We start from the raw sequence: 23,925 nt of genomic DNA on the forward strand, positions 1-23,925 counted from the left end.
TTTAGTACATTAACATTTTATTAAATCATCATAAGGCCGCTGAGTAGTGTGCAGACTGCTTAAAGAGAAACATATACCCCAAACATTTTCAGAGCACTGCCCACTGAAGAACAGGAGAAAACTGATGCCCAGTAAGGCACATTTCGAAACAAACATCTAATCCATCACCCCACCTGAGTAGTGTGCAGCCTGTCATCTGTAGATAGCAAACTATGCAATTCAAGGCTGATCTGAGGATTTTTCAAAGTACCTTCTATGATGATGATCTGAATAATTATCAAATATAAATTCTCAATGTGAACAATACACATCTCGGGCCACCCCAAATAAATCAAATGTTTACAGTCATTACACTCAGGTGATCCTTCTATCTGAGCCAACACACTTGGGTAAGGGACAGATTTAATTAACCTGACCATTAATGACCACTGTAACATTTTTTAATTGTAAAAAAAAAAATAAGAAAACAAATGTGAAAAAAGGAAGTTAAGCAATAAAAGAAAAAAAAAACATGCTTGTAAAAAAAAAAAAAAAAATTATGATATGAATTTTTGGTATCTCTGCCTTAATGACATCCAATGACTTATTTTTCATCACAAGCCTCATCACAAGCTCCCAACAGCAGACAAATGAGTAAAGAGGGGAGCGATACCTCCACCTTTCACATTCCCACAGAGAACAACAGCAATCGGAAAAATAATTTATGATCGAGTTCTTTCAGTCTCACAAACACAAATATGAAATGCAAGTATGCCTTCCTTTATGCACAGATCAGTTTGAAACAAATGGATCAGCACAGAGTCCGCGTCACCATGAGAGACGTTTAGAGGGTAGACGAGGCATGGCAAAAACAAGGTTTACATGTGAAGGCCAGGATTTAGACTAAATTTTAGCAGTGATATTTTCCTAAATTAATAAACAGTTTTGCAGTTTCAGTCAGCAATAATTAACTTTTTTTTCTTTGTCATATTTTGCCAATGATGGTTGTCATGAACAAATATAACAACAAATGTGTAAATTGTTCGATTGCGTTGAATGTTTTGTGAACATTGGCACATGGAATTTAAGGGGATAGTTTAATAGGAATGGTTCTATGATTGATAGCGCATATATGATTCACTGCAGCTATTTATGTAAAATTGGTTTTACAAACATTTGTATATTAAATTTGAAATGCAACAATTTACGCAAGATTGGTTTAACAAATATTGACGCATTTGACAATGCAATAATTTAAAGAATGGTTTTTCATGCATTATATTCAATGTAAAAATGGTTTATGAATTTAACTTACATTTATTTCATGATTGTTGGAGCATTCGATTTGTTGCACCAATTTACGCAAGAATGGTTTTACTAATTTACGCAAGAATAGTTAGGAGAAAAGGAGATTTTAATTTAATGCGTCAGTTTGCGTAAGAATGGTTTTACAAAACTCAGTCCATTTGATTCAAGGAACAATTTTACTGACAACTTAAAGAGTGAGAAAACCTATTGCCTTAAAATTATTAAGTAAATAAACCATGCATAATTGAAAAAAAAAATAAAGTTATGTGAAACAATTTTCAATTACACGTATCATTTTAAGGCAACAGGTTTCATCACTTTAAGTTAAGTCAACATAACAGTGTTATCTAAAAATTGTTTTACAAACATGAATGCATTCAATTCAATCCAACAATTTACATAATGGTTTTAAAGTTAATTCATTTCCATTCAAATTAGAATGTTTTTTTTTTTTACAAATATTAGGGCATTTTATTCAAATGGAGAATTTACGGAAGAATGGTATTACTTATGCCTTTTGAATGGGCAAAAATTTGATAAATATTGGACTCAAATGGAAACATGAGGAAAAAGCAGCATAAACTCTTCACAAAGCCAACCCGAACAGAATCACCGTGATGCACTCTGCAATGACGTGACATTCTCTGACCAAGAAGAGAGATGCAGCTACATTCAACAACACTATTACTAATCCAAAGCAAATGACAACACCGCACGCAGCCAGCCAATCATAAAAAAGGATCAAATACAATGTGTTGAGTAATTCATGAAAATGAGAGGCAGCGCGTTGATTATAAATGCCAACGTTATTACTAAGTCAACCAAAGGCAAAAAGGAGAACGTCAGTATATGTAGAGTGGTTATTACTACCAAAGAACCCAGTTCTGAGAGAGTTACCCAAAAATGGAAGATATATAACAAAATATCACTCCATTTGTCTGGACAACAACACAGTACATAACCAAAAGTACTCATTTACTGAACAGGAAATGCACCTGACTCACAGAGTAGTGCAGAAAACAACGTTGCTTATGCCGTACACTGTTTCCATCACATGGCAAAAAAAAAATAAATGTTACCCTTCACCTAAAAGTCAGCCTCACCCTACCACGGGAGGCCGAATCTATGTTTCAATTGTCATGGAAGAAATGTAAAGAGAGTGCAGCTTGATTCTAAGGCAAAAGAGGTTTATAAATGGTGCCCATGGGCACAGAGGACGTTTGAACAGTCTGTCCGTCAGGAAACACATCCTTCCTGCAGAGTGGTCCAAAACCGATTCTGCGAAGTGGTCAATATGTGGACCAGTTTCTGCAGCATCCTGACTTATAAAGTGAACCAGTGAGCACAGGATCGAAATGTCAAACTTTAGAAAATATGAGAGAGAGAGAGAGAGAGAGAGAGAGACCACTAAGTCTGTGGTGCAGTAAAGGCATGATGTCCTCTGGATTCACTGGCCATGTGCAGTCCGGCAATGATTTGTGCCTCGGGGATCCACAAGAATGCTGGGAGCATGCTAAGAATCAGTCTTTTTATTGGGCGGGTGCAGCCCTGCCTCGGTGCCAATGTTGACTGTGATGTTGGTGAAAAGAGGTTGATAATCCCGGGACACGATCTCATAATCCACCGTATTCATACCGTCATTTTTCCATGTGTGCCGGGTCTTAGCCAACATGTTAAACCTGCATGAGAGCAAACATCTTGAACAGAGGAGTACTAGGAGATGATTTCATCATTTTAAAGAGAAACGTGTTAAGGTGCAGTCACATTTAACAATTGTTAATTGAAAATACGCCCAAAATAATGTCTGTTTCACTAGTAAACAGCCATATAATTGCAAAAAAGTGTACTCTTGCATGAGGTGTTTTTCAGGCAATTCAAAAAGGAATAGTAATTGTGTCATACCACACCACATTGTGTTATACAATGTGTGTGTGTGTCACAACACTATTAACGACAGACAATGAAGCACTGTGAAATTTCACTAATCTGACCACACCTTGAATGTTATTGCACTACAGAAAGATGTTAAAACACATCTTGTGATGTTTGTAAGGCGATTCTACCTTTTGGGATTCACTTCATTGCCTTTGTCATGCTTGTGTTTGATCATCTTATATCGGCCCACGTTTAGAGACGGACGACTGATCACCATTCCTCCGAGCGAGACCCTGAGAAGATGAAGAATGTTAAATAGTGTGCAAAAAAAACAAACAAAAAAAAACAGAAGGAGGCACTCGGGATTGAGTTACTGGTTGCCATTCAATTCATGAGTGCCCCATTCCCTGAATTTGAACCAGAATGGCAGGAAGAGGAATTTACTTAAGAAATTCAACACAGGTAAAGATGTCCATTTTAAACAAATGCTGTTCTTTTTAATCCTGACAAAATCCCCCCCAAATATTACACCAATCAGCATTAGAATGATTTCTGAAGGATCATGTGACAACTCAAGACTGGCGTAATGATGCTGAAAATTTCACAGGAATAAATTACATTTTAAAATGTTAAAATAGAAAACAGTACTTTAAATTGTAACACTATTTTTACTGTATTTTGAACAAATAAATAGAATAAATATACCCTTGGTGAAGAGACTCGTTTCAAAAACAAAAAACTAATCTTAGTGACTGGAAATTTTGAAACAGTAATGCATGTAAACTAAAATTCTATAAGTGGCATTTAAAAACATATAAATCTTTTTTAACTTTGTCCAAACTTTTCAAGCCACCATTCCAAGTCTGTCTTGACAGACGTTGCTTTTTTTTTTGAGTTACCGTTAAATGACAATTAGGCCGGGCTGCATGATATTGGATAAAAACGGACATTGCAATATTTAGTTTTTATATGCTGCAATATAAAAGAATTCACCAGATGATTTGAATAGCTCTATTTGGAAAGAATTAATCGTTCTAGAATGACTGGGGTGGTTTGAGTGCATCCATCCACATAGAAAATAAAACATATTACAAGCATAGATAAATAAAATAGAGAGCAAAGATACAAATGAAATAAACAGGGCTTTGTGTTTTTCAGGCAAGTCTAACAGTATTCACTATTCAAGTAGAGAAACTTGGTCAAATGTAAAATAACACTGCATAAATTAAATATAATTAGTAATGATAATATAATATATGATATAATTGTATCAATTAAATATAATTAATCTTTGTTAAAGGTACAAAAGTCACAAGTGATTATTATTATGACACATTTGGCAACAGGAATATTAAGCTGCAGTCACTAGGGCCAATGCACAAGAGCCAATGCACAGATCCAATATAATGATACGCATCCATTTTCTTTCTCAATTGTTTAAGTTCACTTAAGACAAAAGCAACACGGATTTTTGCAGAGACAGGCATTTTGACATAATTTTGCAAATAATGTCTAATAAAAGTAGAAAGAATAATACATTTGTTTTTTGCATGGCAGAAAACAACAGCGAGTGTTATGAATTGAGTTTTGTATTTTGTGCTTGAATGCTTTAAACTCACGTTAAAAACAAGTGTAAACATGTAAAAACTTTGCAATTAATCTGGAAATCACAAGCATTCCAAACCAAGGGGACTAGTCGGTACTGATCCTGGATCAACTACGGTTCCTATAACTACGGTGCAGTGTGACTGCCGTGGATGAGCACATTGTGTTGTCCATGCTGTAACGATATATCATGCAGCCCAAGTGAACTTCTTTGTATTTAAACTGATTTTAAAATGTATAGCATGACAATATTTGATCATTTGAGGCTGAGCTGGTGAGCCATGACTCTGGGTATAACTTTATAAAACATCAGAACACACAATCCATCCCTATGAAGCAGAGCAGACAGTCACACACCCTCAGATGTTGACACTAGCTTTGAAGTTGACATAGCTAGCAAAAGACAGGTGGTTCAATGGCCAGCAGCATCACAAGGACAGATCTCCTCCCACGCAAACCTCTCCATTAATGTACACACACACACAAAGCATCCATGCACACACTCAACCCACCCCAGCAAATAAACGCACTCGCTCACTCACCGGATGCCGATGTCGTCGTCCTCACCACCCCAGCCCCAGTAATTGTTTGGGAACCCGTTCATCTTGAGGTAATGCTCAGGGGTCAGAGCCGACACTCCTCCAAAATACATCTTATAAGGCAGTCTGAGTGGTAACAGGAAGGAGAAATGCATAAAAATACTATAAATGTATTTATTCAGTTTAGTACAGATAACAATTGGTTCAGGTGTTATGAGTGTTTATTCAACACAGGTATTTTATTATTACAGGGTTTTTTTTCCCCCCATCTTTTATTATAATTTATTTTTGATACTTTTTAAATATAAATTGTGTGAGAAACCAATAAAATATAATATTTATTTATTATAATTTAAATATTATAAAATTTGTAGCGAACATAAAATGGTAAAGAGTCATTTTATTCCACAAATTCTTATCTTATTTATTCCACAAAAGTGTTGTAAATTGATCTGATTGTAAATATGTGTAGGTGTTGAAGTAGAAAACAGGCAAATGAAGTCAAATGAAATGCGCAGCGGATCACTGACTTGTAGCCAAATTTGTCCATGGCAATGGCGGCGTGTTTTGGGTGAGCGTCGCAGGCGTAGGTGTTACGGTCGTCCTCGGGAATAAGGTCCACGTCATGAAAGAAGAGGCAGTCCCAATCCTCCTCCCTCATGGCCTCACGAAATCCCACATTCATCAACTTTGCTCGGTTAAAGGTGTAATTACCAGCCTACACACACAGAGCGTCATTGTTATGACAATTTATAATGCCAAGACATTCAGACTCAGCAGTGCATAGATTTATATTATATAAAAATGGACTGAATCTATAATGTGATCAGGATTTTCAGAGACAAAACTAATGAGGATTACGGTCTAATCCTTACCCTCTTGATAAGAGGTGGGAATATCAAAGTCAGAAACATATGAAAGGAGATAGTTTTCTTCTGATAGTAATCCAATTATGTTTTATAGTCTATAAATAGTATTAATTTTAAGTAGAAAGTAGAAGTCTTTAGTAGAAGTCTTTGTCACTTTTGATGAATTGAATGTCTGATTACAACAGCACAAAGCATGTGACCGAATCAAAGTTCAACTCAACTAGCACATATGGGATTTCAATCTCATCGAGGCTCACAGGTCAGGAGCAAAAACAATTCGATTCCAAACGTTTCATGCCGTACATCTATAATCCTACATAAAACTGTATTAACCTAGGAAACCCGCAATAATAAATCCACACAATAGCTCTGGGAAACAGCTCTGAATCTGGCACACTGTTGTATTAGGATCATTGTTGTTCACTAAAATGGGAGATGAGCAAGGGGAGAGCAAAAGATGACAAGGAACTGACATGTCAGAGTGAGTTGTACAGGTTTGCATCGACAGATATAACAGGATGAAGTGATTACAACAGGCTCTGGCAGGAAAGAGCAGGAGGCACTCTTGAGTTGTATTATAATAAAACTACATATCTAATCTGATATGTAACCAAGCAACAAATACATTTTACTGTGAGCAAGGTCTAAAATGAACACTCACCAAAGTGCCAAATGTAGTAAATAAAAATAAAAACTTGCTTTGGAAACCAAATAATGTACAGCTTAAATGCAAGAACCATAGTCTGACCTTTGTTGATGTGAGGGAATCAAACACTCTAAAAAATGCTGGGTTGTTTTAACCCAATTTTTGGTCAAACACTGGGTTAAAAATGTAATTTAAAAATCTAACCCAATGTCTGGATTTGTCCATATTTGACCCAAAGTTGGGTTAAAACAACCCAGCATTTTTTAGAGTGAAATGAAGATACAAATGGTCTACTACAGAAGACATCAAACATTATTCACAAGGGTTTGATTGACAATTTCTGGGAAACGTACCATTAGCCACTTATCTATGAAGCCTTAAGGTTTTTAATTTCATTGTCATACTTCCTGAACAAAACTAACTTGCAATGTTTGCCTTCACCGACAAGACTATGTAATGCTTAAAGTGACACAATGACCCATAGATTGACTATTTCTTGCAGGTCATTGAACTCGAATTTGAATATTTATGAGGCGCACCTGGTGAATGATGTAGATGCCGTAGTTGAGCTGCTGTCGTTGTAGGAAGGGATGCAGATAGTAGAGGAGGAACTTGAGGTGGTGCTCCCGATTTCTGTGGGGAATGATTACTGCGGTGCGATGGCGTGCCTCACAGTTTGGTGGCCTGTAGCGCCCCCCACGGACAACAAGGGTATTCTTCCTCTCAATCTCAGCAAGAGTAAGCCCAGAGGGGAAAGTGACATGAATAGGTCCGCCTGAACATAAGAAAAGAGTGTGAACAGGATGTATTGACTTAAAAGACTTTTAATAAGTTAATAGTATATTTACATATTCACATTTTATTGTTTATACTGAGCCCAAAGTTAGTAGACTGAACCTAGATTTTCCATGCTATCCATAATAATGTATTTTTTGGGTTTCAATCTCACTTGACCATCCTTTCTTTTATTTAAAAAAAAAAACCTGTTATACCGAGAGGAAGCTCCCAGGCTATTTATTACAACTAACACCCTGATATGATGCATTCACAATAGAGAGAGATCGGGATCGGACAACTTGATAACACACTACTGAACTCACCAATCAGTGGAGACTGCTTCGGGCAGTAGGGCATGTCCTCTTTATTAACAGGAGGGCCTAAAAGGGAGAGGTTGGCATACACATCCGTGTGGTTGCGTGTCCCGACTGCATGTCCCGTTGTAGAATCAGGCTTACGGAAAATTCGGAAAAAATACGACACTCTTTTCTGATAGCCCTCTCTGGAGAGAAGAGCCATGACCACTAACTGGACACCCAAGAACATGATCAGGTAACGCCATTTGGACTGCAGCGTGTACATGGTGACGGAACCGTAAAGTGGAAGTACTGCACCAAGTTTGACAGTCAGATGAACAGTCTGAGTGAGTTTGGGTTGACAAGTTTGAGTAACAGAACGCTACGGTGGTCTCATTCCTCGTATCTCAGATACGTCCGATTGCGACTCTTATGCACGCAAACAGAAACAAACAAATAAACAGATATGTCTTGGAAAGCTATAAGGCCTGGAGATGTAAACAAATGAATCTTAAGGATTAGATCAGATATGTGGAGAAGAGGTAAAAAAACAGTTTGATGGAATACAAGGCACTTCAGATGTGGTGGATGAATTGGCTAAGGAGAGGTATCATATCTTCTCAAAGACGTTCAGACCTGCTGCAGGTTGAATTAGATTTGCTTTCCTCACTGGCAGTCTTTAGCCTATTAATGTACAACTCCAAATGTAAGCTCCCAGTGGTCCTCTGGTGTTTTCATGATTCAATGATCTACTGAGATCCCGTCAAGCTCCACCAAAGCCGTAGGCACCGGAAGGATGCGTCAACTTGCTGAGAGGAAATTGATTGTTTTGTTCCCAAAGGGTTCTCAAAAACAGCAGCAGCCCTGTAAAAGTCTCATGGCCCCTACAAAGTAAAGCATGGGGGCCAGAGAGGTCCAGGGTACTGTTTTGTAGTGTGTTGGTGTAAGATAGTGAGTATGTATATGCGTCTTGGATATGTAGGAGGGGGAAACAAAGAGGAGGGGGAGGGATATCATCCAAACCCCCAGCTATTGTCTCATTCTGTCGCTGTGCAGGGGGAGGGTCCAACACCCCGTCCAACGCCAGCTATTGCAATGACAGGAGTCAGTATCTGAAAAACAAAGAGGAACACATGAGAAGTGACCCAAAATAGAGGCTTTACAATATGTTAAAATTGTCTATTTGCCTCAATTGACTCAGGTTCAAAACTTCTCTTGATAAAAAGTCTTGACATTTGTGTGAAAATGCAGTTGTGATGACTAGTGACACTATGAAATGTTTATTGCAATTGACATGCAAAGAAAATACACCACTGTCATAAGGATAGAAAATATACACTACACTTCAAAAGATACTTTCATTCAACAATAATTCAGTCAATTTAACAAAAAGAAATCACAGTAAAGACATGAAAAAAAACATGGTTTTCAATTTACACATATTAAGGCCGGGACACGCCAAGTAGGCGGTCAGCGAGTATCTGTCGGGCTAGTTTTTGTGGTATGTTCCACTTGTCTGCTATCGTCAGGCTTACACCGACCGTGTCCTAACTACATGCGATGCAATTAAATTCCAGCGACAGCAAGTGTGTGTCCACACTAGACACGACGCGACTGTGAGACGCCACACGTCAATCAAAAATCACAGCCAGATCAGAACAGCGTGAAAGCGCACTTCTGGCCCGCACTCGCATTGGAAATGGGTAAGGACAATCAAATCAAGAAATAACTTTATTAAAAATCAAAACATTAACGAAATATACTCATTGACTAATTTTGTTATGACAAAACAGTTGTATGTTTGCATAGAATTCATTTTGAACGCTATATTATACGCTTTCAAAATCTGAGGTAAATTATTCGTTATCGCTTGTGGCACAGTGACCTATTTTTAACTAAAAATAAAATAATGTGTACTCAAAACCAGTGTAATTTTTTAATTCGGTCAGCCGCGACGCCGCAGAAATAGGAACCGTTTTTAAATTAGAAACTTTGCGTGTCGCCGTCACGTCTGGTTAGGACAAAAACTCAGATTAACATGGAAAGGATACCTTTTATCACGTGTCGCAGCGTCGCATCACGTGTAGTTAGGACACGGTGTTAGACTCATCTCATGTAAATAAAGTTATCTTATCAACATAACTGATATACAAATTTGTAAGCAAGAACTGCTTTGTTTACATTTTGAACATCTGTGTATATTCCCTATATCTTCGTTTTGGTTTCTTTTGAAATGTAGACTATTGTTGCCTACTGATATAGACAGTTAATTCCAGTGGTGGAGGAAGTACTGAAACTCAGTACTTAAGTAAAAGTACAAATACCCAGATAAATATTTACTTTAGTAAAAGTAGAAGTAACACAATGACAACCATACTTAAGTAAAAAGTAAAAAGTACTTTATTTTAAATGTACTTTAAGTATTAAAAGTAAAAGTACTTGCATAACAATTTATTATCTTAATGTCTATTTTCTAATGATTAATAAAACATTTAATTCTAACTCATTCAACCTAATAGCCTACTCCTATAATGATGTTCAATAATGATGGAAAAAAAATGTCACCATTTCTGAAACAAGCTTGCAATTAGGCAATATCATGCTTATCCTTACTATATGTTAATAACTATGTTTGGCAGTAAACGCGATTAATTTATGGTGTAATTCTGAACCTCTTGGCTTGCCATAATCCAAACCAAACATATATTACACACGGTGTGTTTCCTATGCACGTAAAAACAAATTTTCGCGTATGAGTTGCATGATAAACACACTGCGTGTGAGACGCATTTAGTGTGACCGGGTTGATATACTGTATCTATGGCAACCAAACGTCACTGGTGAGACAAACGTGCAACGAACGGACAATCAGATTACGTTTTGGCAGGGGAAAAACTGATCAGAAAATGTAACGAAAATGTAACAGAAGTTGTAGAAATGTAGTGGAGTAGAAAGTATAATAATTGCTGCAAAATGTAACGAATTAAAAGTAAAAAGTAGGCACTATTTATTGTACTTAAGTAAAGTAAAGATACGTGAAAAATGTACTTAAGTAAAGTAATGAAGTATTTGTACTTCGTTACATTCCACCACTGGTTAATTCCATACACGCAGGTGCACAACAGACGGAGTTTGCAGTCAGCTGTAGTCTGTGCAGTGTGTTCAACTGCAGCTTTTTGGTCAAGAGACAAGACGCAGCCGACACACCATCGGTTTTCTTTGCCGCTAGTTATTTGAAGTCGCCTTGGTGTGTCCCAGGCTTTAGAATGATTTCTGAAGGATCATGCGACAATAAAGACTGGAGTTTTTTGTTACTGAAAATTCAGCTTTACCATCAATAGTAGGAAAAAATATACTATGGAAGTCAATGAGACAAGAAACTGTCTGGTTACTGATATTCTTCAAAAAAAAAATCAGAAAATCGCCTAAATGGATTCGAAAACGGTAAAACTCGACTGTTTAACTCTGGGAGAGTTGTAAAATGAGCCTATTTCCAAAAAAAAGTGGAGTATCCCTTTAAAGTACTCAATGAGAATCCAGTGGTTTAACATACATTTTTATGCTGTGTTTGTAGCAAAAACACATTTACCACTTAATTAAGTAAATATTTATTTCAAACATGCGTTCATGAAAACACAGTTACTGATCGTATTGTAACACTGTGTCGGTGTTGCGAGAGGCAACACTTTTGAAAGGGTTGAACAAACACTTTGTGGGTGGTTCCCATATATACACGTTTAAAGTGTTGAAATTAACTCCATTGGTGTTGATTTCCGGATTTCAAATTTACTGTGCACTACCAGCTTGTGTCGCTCCTCCCTCCACTCCACTAAAATGTGTTTAGATGAATAAAGCCTGCTCTTGGTCATGGCTGACTTCCCAGACAGGCCTTGTCCAAGGGGAAGGGGCAAACACCCTCAGCAGGAAAGCAGGAACTCTGTAAGATAGATCGGTCCCGAAAGCCACACACCCCAGCTGGGAATTCTGTCCCACCACTACCAGGATCACACATTGGAAGGGAAAAATGAGACCTGGGGCTTCAAACAAACCTAATTTAATCTTCCTGACACAGTCTGGTGGATCTGTGCTTACAAATCAATTACAGCTCATTAAAACCACCCCTCACAGGCCGATAATCCTAATCTAGGGAATGGCGCAGGGATTAGTGGATTGGCACGAGGGGAAGATGAGGCAACGATGTGAGGAGAAGAGTCATCTCTTACTAAGCTCGTCTTCAGCTGTTCCTTCTCACACGTTTTGGTTAAGTGCTTTCAGGAAAAATGAGAGATGGTTTATACATCTCTGTGACGGAGGAAGATCAAGATGAGGAAGCGAAAGACAGAAGCAATTAGGGGAAGGCTGCAAGAGATACTGTAAATGACATCATTCCCCTATGGTAAATATGGTCAGAGAGCATGAGGTTTGACTCTGTGCTGCTGACTAACACACATTCTGCCTCAACCTCACCCATTAGAATGGACATTGAAGTTATTTTCAACTCTACTTTATGTCTATGAACTACATCAATGTTGATTACCACCAACAACCATTTTTTCAACAACAAAAAAAGAATATATATATATCTTTGATATTTAGACCATCAGCACAATAAACTCCCTTAAAGTCGTTTTACTTCTAAATTCGTATCTTTTAAAAAAGACATCTTGGTAAATCTCTAAGAAATATGTCAGGGAAATATGTCAGATTGGGGTCAACCCAAAACCAGCCACTATATATGTAACTAGAGCCAGACCGATATATCGGCAGACCGATATTATCGGCCGATATTAGGCATTTTCCAAACTATCGGTATCAGCAGTTCTAATGGCCGATAAATGAATATTTCAAAAATAAAATAAAAACAGACGAAACACGCTTGAATCATGTCATGAGTGTTGGAGTTGTATAGTTTGTCCACCAGAGGGCACTCTACACCGTTCCTGTTGGCAACACTCGTTGAGTTGGTCACGAGACATACATTGCTTGAATAACAATTAAAAGAACATCCACATCAGTTCTCTTAACTCAAATAAGCATGACAAAATTTGTGACCATCAGTTTGTGACTGTCCAGTTTAAAAAAATAAATAAAATATCGGCCGGAATATCGGATTTTAAAACCCAAAAATATTTGTATCGGTCTCGGCCTTCAAAATCCTTTATCGGTCGGGCTCTATATGTAACTAACTACACATTGTACAAGGAATTTCATTTTAATATGGGTTAATGAACACTAAAGTACACAAAACATGCTTAATTTCTAGATTAACTTTAATAAAATAATGATAATATTATTTTAAATTCAGTAAGTGAGATTCATTATGTTGACTCAGTAACCGCTGAATCTTTCAGTGAAGGATTCATGAAACTGATTCAAGTTTTATTGGCATCCTTTTCTCACCATATTCGAGTCAACATGAATGATTAAATATGATTTATTTATTGGTACGAGATATTCTACTAAAACAGGTTTACAAATGTTTATTTTTGTCTGTAGTAATTATTGACAGTATGCCAGATGTGGGACACACTCAAATGAAAATACCTGAACCAGAATACTGCTTTAAACATCAGTGTATAACCTTCAACAAATCTGACTCAAATCAACTCAAATCTCATAATCTTTGTAGCATTAATGATACCCCAAAAATTATTTAATAACCTAGAGGCACTCAAGACAACCAAAAAGCTTTCTGGGAAGACGTGCAGTCAAGCGTAACAGGTCTGTAGCTTCTGGACAAAGTAGTCTTACTATAAATCCACATGGAGATGGGAAGAAAGATGGACAGATAACCAATATTAAAATGGAATAAGAGAACATATCGTGTGCTTTTCTTGCCTAAACATGTCGCACAGACCTCCTTCAACAATTCAAATGGACAGCAATGACATGACTAACTCCATCTTCACAAGCCAACACACAATCTTTTATCTTCTTCCTTTCACTCCCCTCACACAGCAGCGAGCCGTGCATCTATACAAGTCAGGCACAAATGCACCATGCCCAAGGGCTTTAAAATTACACAACATAGACCACTAACAAACAGTATAATGGGAAAAATGAATGGGTATACATTAGGGGTGGCACGGTTCACAAAACCCACGGTTCGGTTTGTATCACGGTTTTAGGGTCACGGTTTTCGGTTCTGTACGGTTCTTGTTATTTTTTCTTTTAATCTTTAACACTCCAGAAATGTACTTCAGCATGTGATATATAGCTTAATTATCCACACTTTAGGATACAGTATTAAAAAATATATATTATATTCATGCAATCATGCACAAACTGAATTTGACTCTTTGACTTTAAGCACATTTTGGGACTATCTCAGAGGAAAGCTAGGTGAGATTTAGATACAGCAAGAGAGAAGAAATTGACATGCTTTTTGTTTATTTGGCAAAAAAAAGGACAATGTGTATCACTATCTCTACAAGAACTTGTGCATTTTTATCACATAAATCTTATTTACACAAAGAAATTAACTTTCATGTATCAACTACTAACTTTTGTAGCTCTTACCAAAATTCTATCTTTTAAAAGAAAAATAGAGGAACTCTTAAAACACTGTCTTTTAAATGTCAATATACATGAAACCTCATTGCCTATAGATAATTAAGCTATAGCAATAGCAAAGGCCATAAACATAAAGTGAAATTTAAGTTCAACCTCAACACAAAAACAGTATCAACAATGCTTCTATTCCCAAAATGTGAGGGTACTTTTTTCCACTTAAAATTAAAGTGCAGGGTTTGGAAACGTATTACTGAAGCTCTTATCTATACATAAAGTGCCACTGTAGCGTTATATTAAAATATCATGACATGAAATCCAAAATGTTCCCACACACCGGACTTATATAGACTTATACGACGCTGGCGCATCCTCCAACTCCCTCATCTCTCCCACTTGCCATTTCTCCGCGTGCCGTGACCTGCAGCGCTCCATACTCCACTTTTACTGGATTGTTTACTAACTTGAACCGGCGTTGCACAGAGCAATCCGTAATGACATCAAATACCGCGAAAGTGATGAATGCATACGGAGCCGACTCGCGCTAGATTGATGTTATTCACCGATCGCTCTGTGCAGCGCCGGTCCAAGTCGAACAAGTTTATGTCGCGCGAAAAGAAAACACACGTCACATACGGGCACGAGGTTACATTGCGCATGCGTCGAACCGTGAGACGCACACGCGCTCCGAACCGAGACAAGCGAACCGAACGGTTCGGGTGTTTTTTCATGTACCGTGCCACCCCTAGTATACATAAAGTGCATTAACATAAACAGACTGAGAGATCATTCCTGCTGTGCAGCCCGTGGTGACTCGTGTGCCTTTGCTCAGCAGCAGAACAGCATAGAGAAAACTGCATGAGGTTTATACAAGGCACCAATTGTCTGGCTTTATATATACCTTATATTCTAAATGGTTTTAATTTACTGCATTTTATTTTTATCATAATTTTTATTTTTCATTATTTCTTATTTTTTATTCTAAACTGTTTTAACTATTCTGATTTCTTTTGATTATTTTAATTTCTTCTATGTAAAGCACTTTGAATTGCCATTGTGTATGAAATGTGCTATATAAATAAACTTGCCTTGCCTTATATATTTCATATATTAGGTCATGTATAACCTTATTTTTATTTTAATGAAATTAAATTTCACTGTATCAAATAAGATAAATACATTTTATCAGACATTGACTAACCTCTCTTGAGTCTTGATCATATTAACAATACCTACATAAATCAATCCTCTTTTCTGGAAAATCCTCTTTCATGAGCATTAACATTTGTTTAGAAACATTCTCTGATAAACACTAAGCATAAGTATGAAAAGAGCAAGTATTATAAGCAAAAGGAAGAGTGAATAAAAGTTGAGAGGCTTCAATGCATAAAAATTCTTAGCCAAGTCAGCGAGACAAATGAAACGTTGGCTGGAGCTATACCGAGCATCTGGGTCACATGTGTTAGATTATGAAAACGGTAAGAGTAAAGGATTTTGAGAAGAGGGTTGGATTCCCAGGATCCTGCAGCCTGCTGTCAATCAAATCTTAAAAGAAAACAATCCCTCTTTCTCCTGCTTCATTGTCAAACAAGGTCAACAACAGTCAATCTATCAGCCAATTCACCAACATCTGTCCATGTAAAGCAAAGCATGTCCCGCTAAAGCCTAGATCACTCAAATACACACCATCTGTACAGTAAGCTATAGAGCGTACAATGACGACGTAGCACGCACAACCCAACACCAGTATGCAACTTTACATTGGCAGTACTTTTCAAACATGTCTTCAAAAGGCAGATTGTGTCAAAAAAGTCTTAAAACAACAAACTGCACCTTAAAACAAATGTCATTAACACATGGACACATAGCCTACACACATTGAAATGCTCAGGAATTATTTTCAGGAGCTTGTTTTTCAGTCACACTACATTACTATACTAAAGGTTAACCAGAGAGCCCAAACTATTAGCCCAAATTCAATTGATATTTGTTTTTTAGATATAACAATCAACACTCAAATAATAAATTGCATGCAAAAAACACCTAAACTGCATATCTGGCAGTTTTTGCATTAACTTCTAAAATTAATGTTTTTAATCCATTTACTGGTTGAAATAATCATTTACACAGTGGCTGTTATTTTCATGACAGATTTATTTAAACATACATTAAATAATCAAGCTTCACTAACAGGTTAAGTAAAATATAATGAATATAGGCTAATGTAATCAGTGCATATTTAGCAAAAGAGTTCATTTCTCTAAAGAACCAACTTGCCTGAGGTAAATGTAATGCTGCTGCGTGACATTGTTAACAAGCCGTTTTATTGATGTCTTTCCACCACTGAAACACTGATTAAACGATAACATGCGATATGACATGTTTCAGTAAGTTGTATTGTATCTTTCAACATACTTCAGATGTTCATTCACGTTTATTCTGTAACTAGTATTAAAGAGGAAGAGATGATCGTGTTCAGTCATGATCCACATTGCCATTTGAACTGAGGCGTTTCCACTGCATGGTACGGTACGGTACAGCTCGCTTTGGTCTGTTGAGGTTCCAAGCATACCGTACTGTACTCGTACTAAAATGTGACGTGAAACACTGCAGATCACTGATTGGTCGTCACTACCAGCGTTATTTTATTTGCGACCAATAGACAGACACGGGAAACCAAACCCGCTAGATTTAAATAGCCAGTAACAGCCACCGCTGTTATCAATCAGTCTCGGTACTATCTAGAGTGGAAAAGCAACCGAGCTAACGCGAACCGAGCTGAGTCGTACCACGCAGTGGAAAAGTGAAGCGAGCCGAACCATGTAGCCCCGCGCCGAACCGTACTAGCAGTGGAAAAGCACCATTAGTAACTTAGTACTAATACTTTAGCTTCAACACTTTGCACAACACATAAATATGCGCCTAACGCATATTTATCTAGATTGAAGTTGCTACTACTACTTACATTTTTCAAATGATAAGCCATATTTGAGGTCGATGGATGATGCAAATGTTTGGATATTCTGCCCAACACACTGTAATTACAAGGGTCGTTCTGCGACTAACCAACTAATACAATTTTGGTCGACTAAACTTCTTCTCGTCAACTATAAGTGGTCAACCGATATATCACCAAGGCCGATATATCGACCAATACTTGCCATTTTTTAAATATCTCCAATAAGTTTTTCTGTTTGGCCGCTGTGTTGAGTGCAGGACTTTTATTTTGACAGTGAGAACAGCAGCGCCAGAATGCTTTTGATCTATGTCTTCATTCTCGGTTTGACAGAACTGTTAAAGAAAGTAAACTATACGATCAAGTGCTTATATATTATTAGTAACAGAAAGGCTAACACTATTATACCTTCTCATATACCATCAGCGTTCAGCAAAAACTAATTCATGTAATTTAAACAAATTTAATAAACATTTCGAATTTACAAACCCCACAGATGTATCAAATTTGTAGCCTGCATGAACGCGTATTTCTCTGTGCGTGGTGGTCAGTCCGTGTGGACAGAAGAGTACAGCTTCACTGGAGACGTATGATTTTTAAACCCTTGATTTCAAACTATTCTGGGCTATATCCAGTTGCCCACTATGACATATTCATGGCATTTTTACTGTGTGCTATAAGTAAAATTAGTGTTACCTAATGTTTATATTTTATTTTAAATATGGTTCAGTGCACAAACTTACCAGATTACTGAGACGGGGTGCCCTCTTGATTACAGTGTTGTTTACTTCCTTTTTTTATTTGTAAAAAAAAATATATATATATATGTAATTTGATCAAGAAGTTGTCATCTAATGTAAAAGTCTGTTTAATTTATATATATATATATATATATATATATTTTTTTTATGTCTAATTTATTAAATTAAATTAATAATTTGAAAATATTCAGGTATTTCATCCTCTACTGCCCTGAAGCCATTCCCATGTAAACTGTAGGAAGACTCATGCAGTGTTTTCATGTTATATGATCATACCTTTCTGTTATATGATCATACCTGGCTTTCTTTTACCTTTCTGGTAATAATGTTGCCTTAGGGTTTGGGGGTAAAGTGTTCTGCACATTGTGGAAATTTGCATCTTGGTGCTTCCATACAGAAATTTAAATGCAATATCCCGAAATATTTGCATAAAAAACACATGGAAATCTCTGAACATATCAGTGGCACTTCCTGATCAAATAGATCCAATATCCAAAAGCAAGATTTAAAAAGAAAAAAATATAAAATATCAGCTGGGCACAAATGGTTTCATAATTTAATGTGTAAAAACAGGCCTGAGCTCAAAGTACATCAGAACAACTAAAGGGGAAAAGGTCACTCTTTAAGGACTATGGCATTTGGCTGTCACAACTTTAACTCGGTCAAATCCGAAGCATTTATATAACAATCTCTGCACACAACCTGAAGGGAAATTAAAAGCCAAGCATGCCAAATCCAGACACAGACAGACTTGAACCAACGGGAAAAAGGATGTTCCTTAATACACATACAATATCAGAGTTGTTTGCGCAAGCTATGTGTTCAAACGCATCAAGGAAAAAAAATATCAATTTCCTGATCCGAGGGGCACGGGGAATAATAGTCAATGGTGACGCAGACAATCATTTGAGGTGCTAGAGGATTTAGTTTGTTGCCCGCAGCAAGAGTACCAGGAAATATTTTCCCTCAGCTACTCGGCTTACTAAAGCTGCTTTTAATATCTCACGTTGAAACAATGGAATCCATCAATGCATGAAAGTGAAAAGAAGAGGTCCATTTAACACAAACTAGTAACTACTATGATCACCAGTTGCTTTTTTTTCTCTAAAAGGGCTTCATCTTTATAAGCAGGATGTTACGCAAACATTGAATGTTGACGTGGCTTGATGTCTTCCTAATCTCCAGTCCATACTGTGATACTGTCTACATTGAAAAGCCTTGTAAACCTGGATCTGATGATCCAATGATTGAATACGCAAGCTTCATAAATGAAAATAAATCACAGCACAGCTTCCACATGGTGACAAGTAGACAAAACCAAGCTCTGCTGGTCTTAAAATTAGATCCAGACCGATTTATCGGCCGATATTAGGCATTTTCCAAACTATCGGTATCGGCAGTTATAGTGGCCGATAAATGAATATTTAAAAAATAAAATAAAAAAAATTTAAAAATGGAACAAACACGCCCATGTATAGTTTGTCCATCAGAGGGCACTCTACACCGCAACACTCGTTGAGTTGGTCACGAGACATACATTGCTTGAATAACAATTAAAAGTACATCTCCATCAGTTCTCTTAACTCAAATAAGCATGACAGAATTTGTGACTATGTTCAGTTTTGCTGCTGTTAAATAAGCCGAAAGTGAAGCGGAATTAGCTAGTAATAATTACGTTACGTTGTTACAGTGCATGTTATGCATTATCATATTATTTTAGTTAAAACTCATATTATTATTATAATCATATTATTTTAAAATAACTACAAATAACTAATGCTAGGGAAATGTTAATGTTTTGTTGCACGTTTATGAAAAAAATATATATTTTATTTATATATATATAAATATATATATATATATATCGGAATATCGGATGTTAACAAATATTTGTATCGGTATCGGCCTATCGGTAGGGCTCTGGGCGTCTGGTTGATGAATTCTCATCTCATGTTACAAAAGAACTGCGACTGACAAGAGTTCAGGAACATAATCTTCAAGACCTTTTCAAAACCAAACACCTTAGTTACACCATTACCAAAAGTTAGAATGATATAATAGAGCAAGCTGACTCCTCTGTAATGTCAATGTATAAAGCAGAAATTATAACTCTCAACAGATATAATTTCTTTCACCATGATGGCTAGAAATGAGACTGCCGATTCAAAGCTAGACATATTTTATTTTACTGACCCATTTTGGATTTTGCCGTTCCTGCTTTGTGCCTTATACGCTACAAAGCTACAGGGAGAGCAAAGCCTTGAGAGCAAGCAGAACAACCTGCTGTTTGGATCTGTAACCAAGCGATAAGATCCAGCGGGACTAAAAACGGCAACCCATTAAAAAAAAAAAAAAGTCATGGTTTCAAACAGGAAAACAAAGTATTAATGTATTGTCAGGAATAGTAAGTAAGTAAGTAAGTAAACTTTATTTATATAGCACTTTTCACAGACATGAAGGGTCACAAAGTGCTTTACATCAAAAAAAATAAATAAATAAAATAAAAAAATAATAAAAGAAATAAAAACCACAACACACATTACAACACCACCATATAGCTAGTTAAAAGCTTGTCTAAAAAGATGTGTTTTAAGGTGTTTACTAAAATTTTCTACAGTGTCCAAAGCTCTCAAGACTAATGGAAGAGAATTCCATAGCCTTGGAGCCACCACACAAAACGCACGATCACCTCTTGTTTTAAAACGAGTTCTAAAGCTGCGGTGTGAAATAGTAAAACGGGACTAGACAACAGCCTTCACCAGAGCATAACCATCACACATTCCTACCTGGTGAAAAGATGAATATATAGATATTTTCTAAATTAACAAATCACACAGGGCTTTCCATCTAACAATTCTGTCTGGTCTTTAAGCCGTTCATGAATCACCTACAAAAAAGCACAAATATCATGAATTCTTAAGATCCTTATACACTATAAATCACCTCTTTAAAGGTTTCAAAGCTCTTAAACACAATTCATTCCTCATGATGCCATGCCATCAAAGAAATATTTAAAACAGACTAATTTAATCTACTCACTGACTGTGAAATTTACCTAAACCGTTTCGCCAAAGGCAAACTTCCAACAAGTTATTTAGGCAAACCTTTTCTACATTGCAAAACACTATGAATTTGCATTACACAAGGTGATCTTTCAGGATAAACTGTCCCGAACAGGTTTTTCTTTTTTTAAACAAATAATACACACACACAAAAAAAAAAGATGACCATCTTCATATAAAGTGTTACGTTTATCTGATTGATCTACTTTAAGTTGGGTGATACTATGTTGTGAAATCATGTCATGAGAAACCAAATATCAGAAGAAACTGAACCGAACCATTTAACTAGTACTAAACAAATCCGAGATATTGCTAAAAACATAAAAACTAGTTATTTAACAAAATTTAAAAATTAAAAAAAAATTGCTTATAACACAACAATCATTTGATCAACAAACTGTTATCTTGTTCTGTTGAAATGGACAACAGTAAAATAAAAAACCACAGACTAACAGAAACAAAAGTGTGTGAATAAGTAAGCATGTATTATTTCATATTTTTTTTAGTAATGGGAAACAACAAGACACAGATATTAGACAGTAACACAGGCAAATAATACAATATTCAATATTATATAGTACTCATAATTTGAATAGACTATATAATTTTTTAGATCATTTAAAAAAAAATGTTTTATTTCTGCTGTTCTTTAGGTTTTGTTGTATCAGGCCTACCAATAAATTGCACCCTTTGGTGGGTTTCTAAAAAAACAACACAAAAAAACACCAAAAGTTACAAAAAAATGTATTGGGTAACAATTTAGAATAAGTTCCCATTAGTTAACAGTGGCTAATGCATAAACAATACTATCAATACAGTATTAATTGTTGTTAACGTTAAATTAAAATTAAAATACAACCATTTTGTTAGCTCTAGTTAGATCAGGAACCTTATTGTAAAGTATATGCATCAATAACAACAACAACAGAAAAGATAATTATCATAATATTTATATAGTTTATTGATCGTTATGCAAGTTTTGATAAAAGTGAAACTTATTTAAAAATCTAAGCGGTAGTCTAATAAGAGGTAGCTGTCGATATCTAATAGACATGAATATGTAGCTAACGTTATCAAGATAAATATTGATTATGTGACAGTGGTGCGTCGTGATAATTGTGGTTAACAGTCACAGCTGGATATAATGACACACTATAGCCCCTGAGACTGATGCTATATGAGTTATCAGGGCGCCTGTAAAACGCAAAAAAAAAGTCGTTTCGACATAAACACGGGGTTTTTTTAGACCTCAACTTGAGAGGAAACGATGCTGAGCAACAGAGCCACTGAGGTTAGCTACAGCAGGCTAGCACAACTGGGGCTTCTCACATACTCACTAACCTCCCAAAAGGTGAGGAAATTACACTTCAACAAAGCCCAAACGAGGGAAAAAAGACCTTGATACGAGACTTTAGAACTTACCTGGTTAAACACGGACAGTTTGGTGGAGTATTCCCCCAGATATTCCGTTACTCTTGTCTATTTGCCTGACTTCGTCGACTCCGACGGTTGTCCAGTCAGAGTTGAAAGCGCCCAGCATGCACACACTTGCACAGGAAGTGATGCGCGCTCACGCTGCTATGCTGTGCTGTTATGGCGAGCATATGTGCGTGCCGTAGTGTATGTGCGTTGCGTAGTGTGGGTGAAAACCGAAACACATTTAATTTATGAACACACATTTGACCGCACCCTCTGTGTTTTGGTATCGTTTGTCATTAACCTTCATAAAACATTAGTATGCTTCAAATAGCTACAACCTATTCATCCATATGAATGTAAAATAGCACCACACTACTTTACTGTGGTTTGCACGCAGCAGCACTAATAAAGAACATGGATATTTTAAAAGTGTGTGAATATTTTTGAACATGTATACAACTAGAAAAGCCAGGCAGTCGATTTTAGGCTACTTTATTAATTGATTTTGTCTTGTAAATCCTAACTTTTTTAACATAATCTTCCAACTTCTGCTGTCATGGGTGATCTTTGTGATTTCTTTCCTGTATCTCATTTCTAATCGGCTAAACTGATGGTGTTACTCAACCTATGTTACATGTGTGTCACCATCCACCCGCCGTTCAATGACTAAATTGTAACGCCGTTTGTAACTGTTTTCTTTATTTCACATGTAAAGAAAACATCTTAAAGATGAGAGAGAGTACAGGGCACTTTATGCCACTTTGAGTGATTTATTGCCCTCATAAAAATAAGCCCCGCCCCTTTTTTACCCCTCCCGCTCACTTCCGGTCTGACCGCGTGACCGTGGGAAATTCCCACGGTCTCCCCTCCTCTTACCACCCACCAACACCCCTCACCACCACCACCACTTCTGGACTGGTCACGTGATCGTGGGAAAATTTTCCCACGATACGGAACCCCATCCGACCCAGTACCGAACTGGACACCTGTTGTACACCTGTTACACCTGTCTTGTTCAATGTAAAAATGTTCAAAATGATGGAAAAACAATACATTTTCAAACTTTAATGATGACAGAAAACAGATATAGGTTATGTTTTTTTATTATTTATTAAACAATGGTCCTTTTACACACATTGTTTAAAACCATTTAGTCAATTTATATCATTAAAACACAGTACAGGTCTTTCCCTTTACACGTTATTTAGTAAATTACTCCATTTTTAAATAAAACATCTGTTTTAAAAAGTTTTCATTCACAAAAATAACATTTTGGAGCAAAAGTTGTACTTTTACACAATTACACACCGTTTAAAAGTATTA

General features: G+C 36.6%; 1 protein-coding gene across 1 annotated transcript; it reads right to left on the bottom strand.

The window, feature by feature from the left end:
* Window positions 1-22,788, bottom strand: LOC120462254 (beta-1,4-galactosyltransferase 3). Its single transcript, XM_039650823.2, has 7 exons — window positions 22,606-22,788; window positions 7,922-9,006; window positions 7,361-7,596; window positions 5,837-6,024; window positions 5,310-5,432; window positions 3,351-3,455; window positions 1-2,966 (listed from the first exon to the last, which is right to left on the bottom strand). Exons 2-7 carry the CDS (start codon window positions 8,178-8,180, stop codon window positions 2,801-2,803), a joined length of 1,077 nt encoding a protein of 358 aa, XP_039506757.1. The 5' UTR covers window positions 8,181-9,006; window positions 22,606-22,788; the 3' UTR covers window positions 1-2,800.
* Window positions 22,789-23,925: the final 1,137 nt, after the last annotated feature.

The sequence above is a fragment of the Pimephales promelas genome, chromosome 12 (assembly GCF_988280905.1).
Source record: "Pimephales promelas chromosome 12, fPimPro1.hap1.1, whole genome shotgun sequence".
Classification (NCBI taxonomy): domain Eukaryota; kingdom Metazoa; phylum Chordata; class Actinopteri; order Cypriniformes; family Leuciscidae; genus Pimephales; species Pimephales promelas.